At 40.7% G+C, this 17553-nt stretch overlaps 1 protein-coding gene across 1 annotated transcript in view; it reads left to right on the top strand.

Moving 5' to 3' along the window:
• The window catches only part of GK (glycerol kinase), a 53382-nt gene that overhangs the window by 18801 nt on the left and 17028 nt on the right, over positions 1-17553 (top strand). The window contains exons 7-16 of the mRNA XM_066619185.1: positions 1164-1273; positions 4560-4626; positions 7052-7069; positions 8998-9033; positions 11454-11521; positions 12902-12944; positions 13514-13594; positions 14919-14997; positions 15968-16064; positions 16805-16889. Of these exons, the coding sequence (XP_066475282.1) occupies positions 1164-1273; positions 4560-4626; positions 7052-7069; positions 8998-9033; positions 11454-11521; positions 12902-12944; positions 13514-13594; positions 14919-14997; positions 15968-16064; positions 16805-16889 (684 nt within the window). The remainder of the gene's footprint in view (positions 1-1163; positions 1274-4559; positions 4627-7051; positions 7070-8997; positions 9034-11453; positions 11522-12901; positions 12945-13513; positions 13595-14918; positions 14998-15967; positions 16065-16804; positions 16890-17553) is intronic.

The raw sequence follows: 17553 nt of genomic DNA, 5'->3' as shown, positions 1-17553 counted from the left end.
GTAAGATCCCCTCTTCACTATTATGAACTGTCACAATGCTACAGAGGGCTTCAGTACAAGCCCTAGTATCAAGAACTCTGAAAAGCATTGAAGGCATCAATAATAGAATTTTAAGTTCCATGTAGATTAGTCTGCTGTATAACTCCTGCTAACTGGGCGAAAAAAACACGTTTTAAAAAGGTAGTGTTCGTCTTATATTTTGCAGTTGGAAAGCAACCAGAGTAGCATCTTTCTAGTGGGTGTTTGCTGGTGTTTATCTGCATCATCAAGACTGTGAGGCCTTTTGGGACCGGAAACTATTTTTGTTCTGTAAATTCCTTTTGTGAACTGTTTTTTGTTGAAAATTGGTATATAGCAGGGGTGTCCAAAGTTTTTGGCAGGAGGGCCACATCATCTCTCTGACACTGTGTCGGGGGCCGGGGAAAAAAAGAATTAATTTACATTTCAAATTTGAATACATTTACATACGTTTACATAAATGAATATATTAAAGGTGAACTTATATGAATGAATGAAGGTTTTGCAATAGCTCAAGGCCTATAAAAGGCCTTGCACAAAGCAAGGCTTGCCTTTCCTTTGCTGCTGCTACTGCATCATAGATGTGAAACAGCAAGCAGTGGAGGGAGCCCTCATCCCACAGCTCACGTGAGGGGTCAAACAGTCGCCCTCACACTGAGAGCAGTTGCATCGGGCCAGTGCGGGCTCCAACAAATCTCTGGAGGGCCAGAGGCTCATTGGAGACTGGGGTCTCCCTGAGGGCCACATTGAGAGGCCTTGAGGGCCGCATGTGGCCCCAGGGCCGGGGTTTGGGCACCCCTGGTATATAGATATAAAATACGTGTGATGATGATTACACAATCTGTTATATAATTGTCTCTTTATGTGTCTCGAACTGTAGGTGAGAGCGGGGACCTTGTTGGGGTTTTCCCTCCCACTCTGTATAAAGCACCATGTACAAGTATGGCATTAAACAAATCTTTTTTTGTATATACTTTAAATTAAGCTTAATGTCTCAGCTCTCTTATTCATTTTGTCAAATAAGGAGGCTCAGATTATAGAAAATGGAGAACTTGCAGTCTTTAGTACTTTAGACTTGTTGCTTTGAGCATGATAAATGGACTTCTAGTTTGACTGATCTTTGTTCTTTGTTTTTTTTAATTCAGAGTTTGACAGGTGGAAACAATGGAGGTGTTCATTGCACTGATGTAACCAATGCCAGTAGAACAATGCTGTTCAATATCAATTTGTTAAAGTGGGATGCTGAACTCTGCAAGTAAATAATTCTTCTGTACATCTACTGAAATGGCAGGTGTCATTGATGTTCAAAAAGCCAAACAAGCAGCTTGATTCTAAGTAACGTTACTTGTCAGTAAGTACCATTTAGTTCAATGGGACTTATTTCCAAGTACACATGCATAAGGTTGTAAGCATCGTTCTTTTTTCCAAGGTGTCCTGTAAAGCAGTGGTTCTCACACATTTAGACTGGGACCTACTTTTTAGAATGAGAATCTGTCAGGACCCACCAGAAGTTATGTCATGACCAGAAGTGACATCATCAAGCAGGGAAATTTTTAACAATCCTAAGCTACGATCCAACCCACACTTATCCAGGAGTAAGTTCCATTTACTATCATTGTTAAAAGAATAATAATAGTAATAATAATAATACTGGTATTTATATACCGCCTTTCTGGTCATCGGATTACTCCTCTGACTTTTTTCAAGGCGGTTCACATAAGCAGGCTATCTTTAAACCCCCGAGGGGATTTTTACAATAACAGAAAGGTTCTAACTTTCAAGAACTGCACAACATTTCAGATGGATCTTTCACAGTCTGGAATCACTTCTGGCCCCCAGTTGCCTCCCACACTGGCTGACAAGCAGCTCCCTTATCTCTCACTTGAAGGGCAGCCAAGATGCTTCTTCACTCACACCAAAGAGCAGGTGGAATAACTCAGTTCAGCTTGTCAGCTGCTTCAAGGTCTTGCCATTCACAGAGCTGCTGGTGGCCTCGAACTGGCAAATATACATAGTAGCCTATTAAAAGTACAGACCTGTAACATTTCTCCAAATGCAGTCACATACCATGCTAACATCAAGTCTAATATATTAAAAATAAAATATTGAAATGAACGGGGACCCACCTAGTTGGTCCCAACCCACAGTTTGAGAAACACTACTGTGAAGAAAACCTTCTCATAAGCTGGGTTCAGGCATAACACAAAAATGCACTTTAACTAAACCATGAATTTTTGTTGTATCTGAACTCCTATCTGCCCACAAACTGTGGTTGGTTTGTGGCCAGCTCACCAGAGCTTGAAACAACAGTTTGATGTTAGTTTGCTAACCGCAGTTTATTTTAACACTGGTTTTGCATTGTCTCTGATTTCACAGACCATTCATAGCTGGGGCAACTGTTCCTCCTTAAGAAACTACTAATGCAGTGGAAACAGGATTGAGTGTATGAATCTGAGTCCTGAGCAAGTGGCTTATAGAAATGACTCTAACCATTTCTTGCATTTAGTATGCATGGAAGCACCAGTCATGAACTCAGTTATGACTTTGAAGAATAAATTACTGCTTAATAGTGATTACTCATATAGCATAAACTCAAATCTCAATTGTCCAAAGTGTTATTGTCACAAAACAATTGTGCATGGGTCACATTATGTAGTGGCTGTAAAATATAGTCACATAATCAAGACTCATTGGATGAACTGATTCTCTGACTACTTAAAGAGAATTAAAACAATGGCTTTACTTCGTAATTAATACAAAGGCTTTCTGCAGCTTTAGGTGTATATGATGTTGGATCATCCCACTTTATTTAAGAATAATACTGTACATTATTAGATACTAATGTCCTTTAAGAGCTGCATGATGGGAAAGACACTTTAAATATTTTAATTACTGCTGTAAATCTGTGTACCATCAGGTAGGCTATCCCAATTCAGAAAGGTTGTTTCAAAGCTCTGAGAGCAGGCTTCCCTCTTATACATACTGATTCTAGGAGACAAGAATGGTAAAATAGCTCAACATTTAGAAAATTTTTCCTAACTTTGGAGTCACCATCCTAGATGATTTATTTAGCACATAATTGAGTCTTTTACTGTACTGTGGGTGCAATCCTAACCTCTTATGTCAGTGCTTTCCAGCACTGGCATAGCGGTGCCAATGGGATGTGTGCTGCATCCTGCAATTGGGTGTCACTCACAGAGGCCTCCTCAAAGTAAGGGAATGTTTGTTCCCTTAACTTGGAGCTGCATTGCCCTTATGTCAGTGCTGGAAAGCACTGACTTAAGGGGTTAGGATTGCATCCTAAAACTACTGTGTATTTAGCAGTATTTGCAGATTCAGCCAAACTCACATGTGAACTTACCAGATTTTCAGTTGTGTAATTTTGGATATGCTGAAGACACTTTGATGCTGTGGAGAACAGATAAAATCAGCGAGGGGAAGATAATGCAACTTATGGTATTTTGTAAGCTGTATTTAATACCCCTATTGGGGGGGGGGAGGAAGCAGGGTATAAACTGAATGAAAAAATAAATGGCCCTCTAGCAGTGCTGATGCTCAACAAGTAGAAGGTTAACAGGCACTTTGGTTCTTGCAAAGTCTTTAAATCATAAATTAACTACAAAACTTGCTTTTCTTCAAAACAATACGGAGCAAATGATGTACATTGCATTCTCATGGTAGATACCTATATATTTGGTATATATATCTGGTGATCTCATTTTATATAAAATATAAGTGGATTGTTGCATCTCTGCTGAGCCCAATTCATGACCAGGTTAAACTCACTATTTGCATTTAAAGCTGATTTTGTTGTCACTGATGTCAGTGCTATTGATTCATTTGAATGTGACTGCAGTTTACCAAAGCCCTACACATGCCAGGCTTCCATCTTGTTTAGTACTGCAGAAAAGCAGTTTGTCCAATATCTGTGAGACCATTATTACTAATTGGTGACTGTACAAAAATTGAACAATGTTCTTTTTAAATTGTTAGCAGAATATTCTAATTTAGTAACTAAAGCTTGAGCACCATTCTCGTTGCCAATGACTGTCTTCTGGTGACTGATTGTACACACACCTGTGGGCACTTGCAGCCATGGGAAAGCTGCCTATAACACTTGGCTGAATACCAAGGTGATTCTTGCCTTGCTCTCATTGCATTTGCATTCCTTGCCGTTTCAAGTTAGGGCTGAGACGGACTCCCATTTGAAATGCTGGAGAGCCATGCCATTGTGGACCATACTGGGCTAGATGGACCAATGGTTTGACAACTTCCTATACTCATATGAGAGCATGGTTGTGGCAGATTAGCTAATCATGCAACTAACCAATCCAGATTCCCACATAATTATTTTAATGTAGGTCACCAGAGGGATAAGCCATATATGTCTAGTCATACAAATGTTACTGAAACTTATTAAAAGGATAGGAAATAGATGAAGAGAATCATTCCTCTTTGATAATGTTCCCTTAATCATGGGGACAAATGAGCAAACATGAAGGATTTTGCACTAACCTTTGGAAAATAATATTTATTTTCAGATTTTTTGAAATTCCCATGGAAATACTTCCTAAAGTGCGGAGTTCTTCAGAGATCTATGGATTGATGGTATATATAATATTTGTTTGTTTTGGTTAGGTTAATTCTTTTTTCCCTCTGAATGCACCTAATGAATTAAAGTTGTGCTAATTAGGCCTGCTTCGTACAGATCAAGCAAGCTGATTAAAAGTACCAGCATTTTTTTTACCAAACAAACAGGAAATGGAGTAGATCTCAAACTTTCCCAGTTGTTGCATTTAAAGAAAAATAATGTTTAGAATAGAAACTAAAAGTTACTTTTTTACTTATGTCTCAGGGGGACTTACATTTTATGAAATTATTTTTGTTCCACTGAACTGCATATAGACCTTTCAAACTGCTATGCAAATCAATGTGTTTCTGCCGTGCCTTTAACTGAAATAAGTCCAAGGCCCACAGAACTTGTGTGCACAGATCTTTGTTACAGAGGCTTGTGGAGACTGTTACAGAGGCTTGTGGAGGTGTGGCTGTAAGTGATACATTCTGTTAGGTTTTTTGAGGCTGATAGAAAGGGAGAAAACAGCAGGAATTTAAGAGTTGCCCAGTATTTCATAAGACATGTTCACTAGGTCAGCTTCTGTGCTCTGCAGTATAGCACTGCAGTAATAGATACGGCCCATCATAAGCATTCAGATTTCTAATGACAGTTCCCTGTGTTTCTAGCAGTGTCTAGCTCTTACCATTGGAAGAATCCTTTGGAAAGTTGATCACCTAGTACTTTGCCCCTGCCATGGCTCCAAGCCTGATCATAGCCCCTCCACATGCAGTTTTTAATGGGGGGAAGGAAGCTTCAGTTTCAGCCCCTACATGGTTTGGAGCCACATTACCCTTCCTTTAAGGGACATCTCAGTGTGATCCAAAGCTACCCCAGTCCTCTGCCTGTGTGCCCCCCCAAAAAAATTATTATTATTATTATTATTTTATTAATTTGTACCCCGCCTTTTTGCCCAACGGGCACACAAGGCGGCTAACAAACAATTTAAAAATACAACATGAAAAACAGTTAAAAACAGTTTACAATGATTAAAAAGCTAAAAACAAAACAAACCCCGTGGATTTTCATATAAAAAGCAAGAATGCCAGCCAGCCTGTCAACAATTAAAAGCTTTTTGAAATAAAAAGGTCTTCAGTCCACGCCGAAATGTTAGCAACGAGGGAGCAGTTCTCAGTTCTAAGGGGAGGGTATTCCACAGTTTGGGGGCCACCACCGAGAAGGCCCTCTTCCTGGCCGCCACCCCTCTCACATCTCTTAGTGGTGGCACAGTCAAAAGGGCCCCCCCCAGAAGATCTAAGAGCACGGGCCGGATTGTAAGGAAGGAGGTGGTCCCTCAAATACCCCAGACCCGAGCCGTAAAGGGCTTTAAAAGTCAAAACTAGCATCTTGAATTGGGCCCGGAACAGTACCGGCAACCAGTGTAGCCACCGGAGCAACGGCTCAACAAAGTCAAACCGACGTGCCCCGGCAACCACACGAGCAGCTGCGTTCTGTACAAGTTGTAAAAAAAAAAACTTAGGTAGAAGAATCCAGTCCCTTATCGCCTTGTCTCACTTCTTCCTATGTGTTCCTTTTCCATAAAACAAGAACCGCACTTCCTATTTTATTTAAAGAGACTGCACAAGGAAGGAGAGAGGTGAGTAGATACAAACATGGATCAACCCTACTTATGTGGCTTTTTTAAGGTGCAGACAGCAACAAACCACTTTTTTCCCACTTACATTACTCCTTTCTCACATAATCCCTTCGAAAGAACCAGGAAGTATGCTTCCTGATTAGTTTAAAAGACCACAAGGGAGAGGAGTGAGGTGAGTAGGTAGGGAAGTGGATCAACGTGGCTCTGTCAGCAGTGGGCTGGAGAGCAGAACAGCAGGCTCAGGGTAAAGGCATCCAGAGTCTGCCATTTCCTCCCCACCTTCCCTGCCCCCCCATTACTTGATGTAAGCTGCATAATTCACTTCATGAAAGCTGACCATTCCCCTGTGTGCTATTTCCTTTCAGAAAAAAATGAACATGGAGGTGGAAATAACATGTTTAGTGTCACTTTTACTTTGACTCTTACTGAGCATAATGTTAATAGGCATTAAGACAATTGGTTAATCTTTTAACACCAGAAAAGAGAGATTTTCCAATTGCTGAGTGGTTCAAAAGATGGTTTTAGGGGGCTGGTATTCATATGACTCACAGGCCAATCCTAACCAACTTTCAGTGCCAATGCAGCCCCAAGGTAAGGTAACAAACATTCCTTTACCTTGAGGAGGCCTCCATGACTTTCCCCGCATTGCAAGCTGCAGAGCACACCTTGCTGGCACGACCATATCCGTGCTGAAATAGGGTTGGGCTGTTTGACAGCAACTTCTAGGAGGAAATAATTCCTCTGGGGAATGGAGTCGGATTAGCATACTTTGAAACTGTGAATCTGATTGCCTTTCTTCCCACTCCCTTTCTTGCTGACTATAGAAAATCTCCCCTAGTCTGGTGAGTAGAGGATTTTGTTAGGATATCCATTAGTCACATCTTCATCCATTCTGCTTGGATACAGTGCATTTCCTTAAAGAAAATCCCATTCTTAAGGGAACTGATCATGTAGTCTCTCCATAATTGGATCTTCTGACGTAAAAACTATTACTATATTAAAAGTTCTGCTGAGCAGGATGCCTGGGGGAAAAGTTACATATAGGAAAGGGACTGCGTGGCTTCTAAAAGATTTTGTTTTTAATAAAAGAACAGGTGATATATCAAACCAAAAATTATGAAAGCTGGCAATAGCATCTTATGGTAGAGCACCAGCACTTCAAAAAGCCAAATGGAGAGATATCCTGAAATGGAAATGCACTGGCTGCACTTTATGCATGGCTTTGAATTAAATTGTCATTGCTGGGTGCATGTACGCACACACAAAGAAAGCAGTGTTTGTTTGGGGAAGGGTGGGTGTGTGCTAGTATGTCTGGCTGGATGCAAGAATACAACTGCATTTTGTATTTTTTTAGCAAAAAAATCTTCACCTAGTAACTAATGTTCTGTTGCAGATCTTCTTTAACAGGCACTGTGCTCCCATTTTGAAGCATTATATTTAAGTTTATCAAAACTAAAATTATGTTCTGTGTGCTACTTTGGGTTTTTGGATCAACTGGAGAATGAAAATTGTGTTCCTTGACTAAGCAGAGAGGATAGGCATGTGGAAAATGCACACGGACTTCCCACTCCCCAGAAAAGACCATGTGCTGGAGGGGGTTGCAGTAGTGGATAAACAAAGACTCAGTCATTATAGGAAAAATTGTGCCTATTCAGTGTCTTCCTTTGTATAAATACCTTATATAGTTCCTCTTAAAATCCATTTAAATTTATTTTTGCCTACTGCCACCCATCATTTCCAGTTTAGGTGCACTCAGTGCGTGCATATGTGACTGGTAAGATGAGCTCTGTTCAGAAATGCTTCAGGTGCCCTGCCCCAGCATGCTCCATACCCTTCCTGCCATACTTACAGCATAACTATTCTCAGGGAGAGATCTTACCCATGATTAGGAATCTTAGGAATTCAGTGCTTCTAATCACAAAGAGGATCTCTCCCTGAATACAGCATTTTCCTATGTAGACTAATGCTATAAGGGGGTGTGAGTCGCAAAATGACTGCCATGGCGGCCTCTTCATGCTGCATGGCCTCTTTCTAGTTTGCTGGGCTGACATTGCACGAGGTCACATGTGATGTTGGTCTAGCAAGCTAGGAAGAAGAGGCTGTGTGGTGCCCCTGTGAGTGCGAAGGGCACCATAGCCCTGGTGAGTTTGAGAACCACTGCTCTAGACTTTTCAGAATGTAGATTCTGAATCCAAAGAAAAGTCTACGTTACATTAAAATTGTACTCTTGCTTTCGTTGATCAATTAATAGACTAGCAACTGCTTCCTACTTCCTTCATTGTGCTAATGGGGTTTTCTTGTAGTTCAACTAAGAGAGTGGAACAGGGTCTATGACAGCACGATTGAGTACAGGACTTGTTGGACAGATTAAGAGGCAAATATAATTTCTGTGTTTTTTTTCTCCAATGTTGATCGGACAAGGGGAGTTGGCCATTACATAACATAGGACATTTTTGTCTTTCAAAAATAGCCATGTGAACAAATCTGTACATATACTCCAATAGGATGTATAATGTGATCTTATGCATGTTTACTTGGAGGTAAGTCCTATTGATTTCAGTGGGATTTATTTTCGGGGAAGTTTAATCTGAGTGACTTCAAGACTTCTGTTTAAAAAGGCATTGATGTGTAAAAGTTGCTTGATTAGGCTCCCATATGTTCTAGTTGAATGTAGTTTTCCTCATTAATAAAATATTAGAACATCACTCTGATAAAAAGCAGATGAGGTAGACTTAAAAAAAAATCTGCATTCTTTTTTTTATTTTTGTAGAGTTCCGGAGCCTTGACTGGTGTACCAATTTCTGGGGTGAGTTCCCTAAATCAAACTGACATACTCAGGATACAGTTTCTGAACATCATATTTGTTGTTTGCATTAGAATGTTTCCATAATATTTGTTGAATAGAATGTTTTTAAAAAAACACTAATTGTTCCAAAATATGCAAACTAAATGTTAATAGAAGCTAATTGTGTTTCCAGCCAGAATCCCTAAAGATTGTGCTTCTTAGCATGTGTCAGAGTGCCTTCTGTCACTGCTGAGTAACTATGGTCAGCTCTAATCTAGGATTAGGGGAAAGTCTTCCAGGTCTGCATGACCCTTCTTGCAAACCTGAACAGTAGTGACTTTGGCTGCAATCCTAACCACACTTTCCTGAGAGTAAGATCCATTGAACAAAATAGGACTTACTTCTGAGTAGACCTGGTTAGGATTGTGCCCTGTGTCACTTAAATACTGTACTCATGGAAGTAATGTAATGGGTAGAGCTCGTGAAAGCTTAGCAATTCTTCTGTGAAGAAGAAAAGGGAAGCAAGTACTTAGCTCCCATCATGCTAAGAACACATCAGAATGGGAGCTACATTCCCTCTGTCCCCAGGGAAGATATTAAATCATCAAGAAAAAGACTCAAGCTTCCCTTTTTGTTACTTGTTCATTTCCTGAACTGTGAATACAATTTAACTGCTGTAACAACTAAAATATTTACACTTGTTAGGATCATGTACTAAGAACTCTGGTCATACATCCTGTGTTCTTCTTGCACTAGTCAATTATATTTGCTAGGAGATGAGAGGAAATGGTGAAATTGTAATAAGTTTGTGTGGCTCACAAGTAGAACCATTGTACAGGATTGCAGTGCTTCCCCCCCCACCCCACCGCAATGTCTAATATACAACTTGATAAGTGCTTCTACACATGTTGGAAATTACTAGATGAAAGACTAAACATTAGTAGTAATGAATGTTAATAATTTACTGTAATTATACAATACATAGTTTACTGTATATAAAATTAGAATGTGAAACCTTGGAAGTTATATATTTTTCCCATAGTTTTTTCCTCTTAGAGAGACAGACAGGCTTTTGATATAAAGTAATGAGTATTGTTTTAAGTGAAGTGTGAACTGCCTGAATAAAATTCAGATGTCATTTTAAATTAGGTTTATTGTACAAACACACAGTATAACTTCAAAAATTTACTCTTCTCCACTTCCCTTCCATGTCTTTTACTGGCTTCCCCTTGTCTATTCCCTAAAACCTGCTTGGTTGTATTTGTACATAAGCTCCTTATTAGATTTGTACTAGTAATTCAAAGCTTCAAAACAAAGCTCTCTTTAGATGTACAGAAAAACCAGCACCCTTCTTTAGTCTGCCAAAGACTAGCTGTGTTTTTCTAAAGGCCAAACTAGACAGACTTCTAATTATTAGGTATGATGAAGGTCTAAGTTTTGTTGCTAAACAGCATGCAGGGCCCTGTGAAATTCGACAAAACTATAATGTGGATAGATTGGTATTTGTTCATTACCCCACCACTGTTTTGATCCCAATCGTGCCCCCCTCCTGCCTCTATTTTTAGTGGGGGAGGAGTCAGTTGAAAGTCAATGGGGCAAAACTTCTCCAGCTGAAGCTTGGGTTTGTGAGTTTTGAGCCACTTGAAGATGAGCAACCAGACTTCAGTCAGTTCCATTCCAAGATCTTATGGCATGATGATCTGGGGAGATTATCCAGAACAGAATAACTCCTTATGGTCTGCTGTCAGGTCCCCAACCGTCCTTAGCGGTTAGGGAGATAATGGGAGAGAGAAAACCTCAGCTAGTAGCTATCTTGCCCTTGCTTGGCTGGGGGTAATAAATAGGCTTGATGGAGGATAGGGCACAATCTGGGCATCAGCTATCTAGTTAATCTATATGTTTTTTCTATAGCAAAATCCTTAGTGGGACAGCTGGGCAAAATGAGTACCAAACACCATTTTAAAAACCAGCCATGTAATTTGGCTTGCCAGTTAAATCATGCAGGTATACTTTGATCCTCTATGGGGAACTCGTGCAAGGAAAGCACCCTACAGGTAGACCACAGCTGCGATACAAGGACATCTGCAAGAGGGATCTGAAGGCCTTAGGAGTGGACCTCAACAAGTGGGAAACCCTGGCCTCTGAGCGGCCCGCTTGGAGGCAGGCTGTGCAGCATGGCCTTTCCCAGTTTGAAGAGACACTTGGCCAACAGTCTGAGGCTAAGAGGCAAAGAAGGAAGGCCCATAGCCAGGGAGACAGACCAGGGACAGACTGCACTTGCTCCCAGTGTGGAAGGGATTGTCACTCCCGAATTGGCCTTTTCAGCCACGCTAGACACTGTTCCAGAACCACCTTTCAGAGCGCGATACCATAGTCTTTCGAGACTGAAGGTTGCCAACACATACTTTGATTCAACACTCTGGAATTGTTTGTCCTTTCAGTGCTTAGGTGACCAGTCTGCAGCTTTAGTAGGACAAAATTGCTTCAAGGATGGGCAAGCGAAAAATACGTAAGTCTTGGCATTATAATAAATGACTGACTTAAGCTTTCTCTGCTTTAGCTTGATATCAATTGAATATTGTAATTGTAAAGCATCCATTGTTAGGAATGCATGGCATGAAATGGCTGATGTAGCAGCCTTACTGCAAGAATGACAAGGAGTTAATAAATGTGAAGTGCTCTGAACATTTAAATGATGATTATCATAATCATTCCAGATAGTGCATCATGTCTATTTTGGTACTTAACTAAAAGTTAAAAAAATAATTGATTCCCATAGCTGTTTATGTGCACTTAGGTTAGTAGATTTGTAGGTGCTGGTGTCTGTTAAATATTTAAAATGCATATGAAGTATCCAGTACAATAGAACCTGTGAGCAGTTGTCCATCTAGCAAAGAGGGGTTACTGTCTTTGTCAGATTTACATCCTCCTTCCCTCATTCTTTCTCTGCTAAGCACTGGCTTGGAGCATGCCAGAATCAGCACAGTTGGGACATGGCAGTATTCTCAAATGAACATGATTGGCAGTGAGGGTCTGCAGTGCCATGGCTAACAAGACACATCCTACCTTCACTCAGCTCATTCCTTCCCATCCTGTTTTTTGATTAGGTTCTGAATTGTAAATGGAACATTCACACTTAGGTACTGAAGGGGCTGGTTTCTTCTAAATATGCATATTAGAACAACACCCCATAATCCTGTGCAGACGATTATGGGGCAGGCAAGTTCCATTGATCTGCTTAGCCTACATGCCAAACAAACAATGTTTAAAACATATTCCAATGTTTTGCATGATATATCCTAGCTACCACTGTGCTAGGATTGTGCTAATACCACTGTGCTATTAAAACCTTTAATTTACGTACCAGTACTGAATGAAATGAGGGCACTGCTGGCATCCGAAAGAAGAGAAGGGTGGGCTCCATCACCTTTGTACCCCACTGCTGGTTGGCCTACTGTAGTTCAACCAATCCTTGGACCAGCCATTTTCAACCACTGTGCCGTGGCACACTGGTGTGCCGCGAATGGTCCCCAGATGTGCTGTGGGAGTTTGGTGGAGGGTCATTTATTAATAGGACTATTGGGGATATGAGCCCCCCACCAACAGCAAAGTGTGCCTTGTCAGTTGTCCAAAAACTGATGGTGTGCCTTGACAATTTTAGTACCTTGTCAGTGTGCCATGAGATGAAAAAGGTTGAAAATCACTGCCTTAGACTTTTTACTTGTTTGATTATGCAGAGAAATCTTACTACTACACTAAATGAAAGAGGTTAGCATTGTTCCTTTGATATACCTTTGTTTCTGCTGCAATCTGATCATAGATAATGATTGTTAATTTTTTTAAATTTAATTTTATTGCAATTGAGTAACTTATATCATCTTCCCTATAGGTATGGAACAGGCTGCTTCTTACTCTGCAATACAGGTGAAAAGGTTAGTGCTGTGAATTAACTTGACACCCTGACAAGCTGGTATGAAAAATACTGAGCACAACTTTGGATGGAGATGAGGGGTTGAGGGATGACCTGATCACAGAAGAAAACAAATTTTTCTGTCTTGCCTTGGTAATATTCTTCTTTAAAATCTTTATCTAAAATAACTTTAAAAACTTTATGTGAACCTAGGTAGGTCATAATCTGAACCAGGTATAAATAATTTGGCTTTATGATCCTAGGAGAAAAATGTTTTGTATGTTATAATGTTATAGTCACTTGGCAGTTATCTTAAGGTGAACAGAAGGAGTTAAAACTAACCTGACAGTTGTTGGAACAAGTATTTTGTCACCTGTCTGGAAACTTCAGGTTTCTAGATCAGACGTTAAATGTTGAAATAGCTATCCTGAAATGCTATTATGTGGTTATTCGTAATTGTTTGGAGAAAAAACAAATGGAATCTAATCTGTGCCCACTTTTCATATAAAAGCAGATGTTTTAGAAATAACTGTACTGCCTTCCTGATCGAGTGGCTACTGTACATTAATTGTGTGGGTGTTTTGTTTTCAGCCTGCATTTTCTGAGCATGGCCTTCTGACCACAATAGCTTACAAAATGGGCAGAGACAAGCCTGCTTATTATGCATTGGAAGTAAGTAAAACTGTTATCTTTTATGTGATTGGCTTTTACTGTATCCATTTCTTCCTTTGGTTGTTAGAGTAGGGCTGCAATCCTAATCACACTTTCCTGAGAGTAAGCCCCATTGAACAAAATAGGACTTACTTCTGAGTAAACCTGGTTAGGATTATGCCCTAAGAAGTATAACTTCATCATATGCCCAAGTGAATGGCTGCAAACCTACTACAAAATGAGACAGTAGTTGGGATGGTTTAAGATGCTGTGGTCTTTCTGACATAAAGGACAGCATTTTATAGGTTTAAGAAAAGGTGGCTTGTTCATACTTGCATGTTTATTACCATGGCTCTATACTTGGTTACTCTGAACTGGATGGCTGTATGAATAAACTCCACTGAAAAATACGGGAGTAGGGGCCTGAACCCGCAGATCCACTTATCCGTGGGTTGGGTCCGCACCTCCCATGCGTCCTCTTCAGAGGTGAGGAGATATCTACTTCCCTCGCCTCTGGTGGAGGGGTCCTCTGAGCCCAGCAAAAGCCACAGACATCCATCCACAGCCTCTTTCAGACTCGGACTGAGTCAGACAGTGAAAAAAAATCACTTCTAGTTTCTCCGTGAAACCAGAAGTGATATTTTCCTCAGTGTGAGCTCAGCAGAGGCTGCGGATGGATGTCTGTGGCCTCTGCTGGGCTCAAAAGACCTTATGGAGGCAAGGGGAGCAGAGCTTGCCTTGGCTCCAGAAGCTGGGGGGGGGGAAGGCGTTCACCCATAACTGTGATTTCACTTAACCGCAGGGGGTTCTGGAATGGAACCCCCATGGATATGGGGGAATGCCTTTACTGTGTTTGATGTGATGAGAGGAAATAAAATGAAACTTGCATATGTCAGACCTGTGAGAGCCATTTAAAACATGAAAGACACTGTTTAATGCACATCATGCCTATATAAACCTGGCAGCTATCACTGCTCAAATAGTGGATATTTCCACGACACAAAGCAACTGTTACCCTGCAGATGCCTGATCTTGTCTGATCTTGGAAGCTAAGCAGGGTCGGTCCTGGTTAGTACTTGGATGGGAGACCGCCTGGGAATACTGGGTGCTGTAGGCTTATACCATAGTCTTTCGAGACTGAAGGTTGCCAACCATTCCTCATCTCTAGCATTGTGAAGCATTTTGAGATCCTTGAGCGTGGGGACTGCTTCATTTTGAGTCCAGTCAACTTAAAAATTCTGGAGCTTCAGAAAAACGCAAGCCTTTTTTTGTGTGTGTTGCTTTCTCACAATGTTGAAGAATGATGATAAAATGCCAAAGGCATCAACGTTTTTGCTCTGCTTAGGGCTCTGTCGCCATAGCTGGTGCTCTTATTCGTTGGCTAAGAGACAATCTTGATATTGCAAAGACCCCCAATGAAATTGGTAAGTATTAATAATTTGCCTTAATTAGCTTGTTATGGCAAATTTTTTTTTCTGTGGCCTGCTTGCCCAGTATTTGAATTTGCAAGATTGTTTTTCTTCCTGTTTGTGTCAATTTAAACTTCTAGGGCAGTGGTTCTCACACATTTAGCATCGGGACCCACTTTTTAGAAAAAGAATCTTGTTGGGACCCACTGGAAGTGATGTCATGACCATAAGTGACATCATCGAGCAGGGAAATTTTTAACAATCCTAGGCTGCAATCCTACCTACACTTACCCAGGAGTAAGTCCTGTTTACTATCATTGTTAAAAGCATATACATAGTTGTAAAAAGTACAGATCTGTAACATTTGCAGTCACATGCTATGGTAGCATCAAGTCTAATATATTAAAAATAAAACATTGAAATGAATTGGGACCCACCTGATATTGGCTCGCGACCCACCTAGTGGGTCCTGACCCACAGTTTGAGAAACACTGTTCTAGGGTACTAACTATGGCATTCATTTAACCTTTAGAAAAAGCAGTAATACTATTGACTTTATTAAAGCAAATGACTAGGAGGCATTTGAAAGGATGTGTGTCAATTTGTAGTCAAAATCTCTTATATTGCTTTATATAATCCAAGAAAAATTTGACAGTATTTTGTTAGAATACTGCTGATGGTGAAAAAATGAGCAAGAGATTTTTCATGAATACAATTCACTAAGTCTTTAATATTTTAGGGCAGAATGTACAGTCTTGCAAAACATGATGTGCTTCCAGAGGCACAAGAATGTCTTTGCCCACTGCAAAAATTTAAAATGGGAACTACTTTTCTAACCTCATTATTTACTGGAATGACTTATGTGACAGCTTTTCATCAGAACAGCTTACTCTCCCACCTCCCTAAAAAAGGTTTAAGAGTCTGAACTTAAATGTGCTTGGCTCTTCTTGTGCAAAGACAAGTTCTACTCTGGCTTTGGTTTCAGCGAAACTTGCTGCAGAAGTTGGCTCTTCTCATGACTGCTACATTGTCCCAGCATTCTCAGGATTGTACGCTCCATACTGGGACCCCACTGCAAGAGGGTAAATATATATGGCCGAATGTTAGACTTAAAACATTGGCAATTCCTGACATGTATGCACAATAAATTGCCTTATACCAGAAGAGTCTATGCAGAAACCACAGTGGCCTAAACACATGTGATGGTGGCTGACTTGTTTAAAAAAAAAAAAAGGGGTCTGCCCAAATGACACATGAATTTGGGTATATCCAATTTTAAAAGCAAAGAAGGGAGATGTCAAACTTTCCCCCTCCCTTCAGCTTCTCTCCACGTTCTGTTTCCAGAATCATTTCCCCTCAGCTGGTTTTCAATACAGAAATGAACCCAGCTAGAAGAAAATGGTGCTGTGGGCAAGGGGTTGAAGACAGAGGGATACAGCATCTTCTGTCTGTATCTCCTTTTAAATCGAACCTCTCGCCTTACTCTGTTCGATATACAGTATGTGGCTGGGACAGACACACATAAGGAATGTGGGTGTGCTGCCATCACATGAAGGACTATCCTCATTTACTCCAGTGGAATGTTGTGGGTGCAGTCAGTATGTTCTTCTGCCAGCTGATGGAGACCTTGCAGTAGAACAAGGTACCATGGCGGGGTGAGGGGCAGTTATACGTGTTATTTTTTAAACGATTGCAGGAGTGCATCAATATGTGCATAAAAAGCAATAAACTGCACCTGGAATTCTTGGATTAGTCTATATTTATGTTTTAGAATGATACCTTAGCTCCTAACTTTAGTGTTTGCTTTCTTTTTTCTATACAGAATTATCTGTGGCCTTACTCAGTTTACAAATAAAAGTCATATTGCCTTAGCTGCACTGGAGGCTGTCTGCTTTCAGGCACGAGAGGTATGAATGAATGTCCACAGTTCTGTGAAGCTGGTGGGAAAGGGCCCAATCCAATTTTCCAGTGCCAGTGCAGCCGTGCCAAAGGGGCATTCACTGTTTCCACGTGGTGGGGAGGCAGTCACAGAGGCCTCCTCAAGGTAAGGGAATGTTTGTTCCATTATCACTGGGCTGCATTGTGGTTGCACTGATGCTGGAAAGTTGGATAGGATTGGGCCCAAACTTCCTTTTTTAAAACATAAAATAGGAGATAATGTGTTTGAGTTGGTGATTTGATTCAGATATCACATGGAACCATGGTTTAACACCAAAGGCTATTGCCAGACTCTGTCTTGTTTCATCTCATCCTGGTTTGTTTCAATCCTGGTCCCTCCTTTCATCCTCCCACAAAGTGCTTGTGACCTGTGGCATCTTCTTACAGGTCCATGCAGTAGTAATGTTAATAATGTATGATAATATGATTAAGGACACAATCCTAACCAGGTCTGCTCAGAAGTAAGTCCTATTTTGTTCAATGGGGCTTACTCTCAGGAAAGTGTGGTTAGGATTGCAGCCTAAATTGATTCTCCCCCCCCCCCCCCCCAGCAACTAGAGCTAGAATTTCTGTGTCGACTCAGTTATGTCTGTAATGGATGAAAATGCTAGCTACCTGAACCATTTCATAACT

The sequence above is a fragment of the Tiliqua scincoides genome, chromosome 3, assembly GCF_035046505.1.
Source record: "Tiliqua scincoides isolate rTilSci1 chromosome 3, rTilSci1.hap2, whole genome shotgun sequence".
Lineage (NCBI taxonomy): Eukaryota > Metazoa > Chordata > Lepidosauria > Squamata > Scincidae > Tiliqua > Tiliqua scincoides.
Note: the sequence above shows the minus strand (reverse complement) of the source record. Positions and strands in the feature narration are given on the sequence as shown.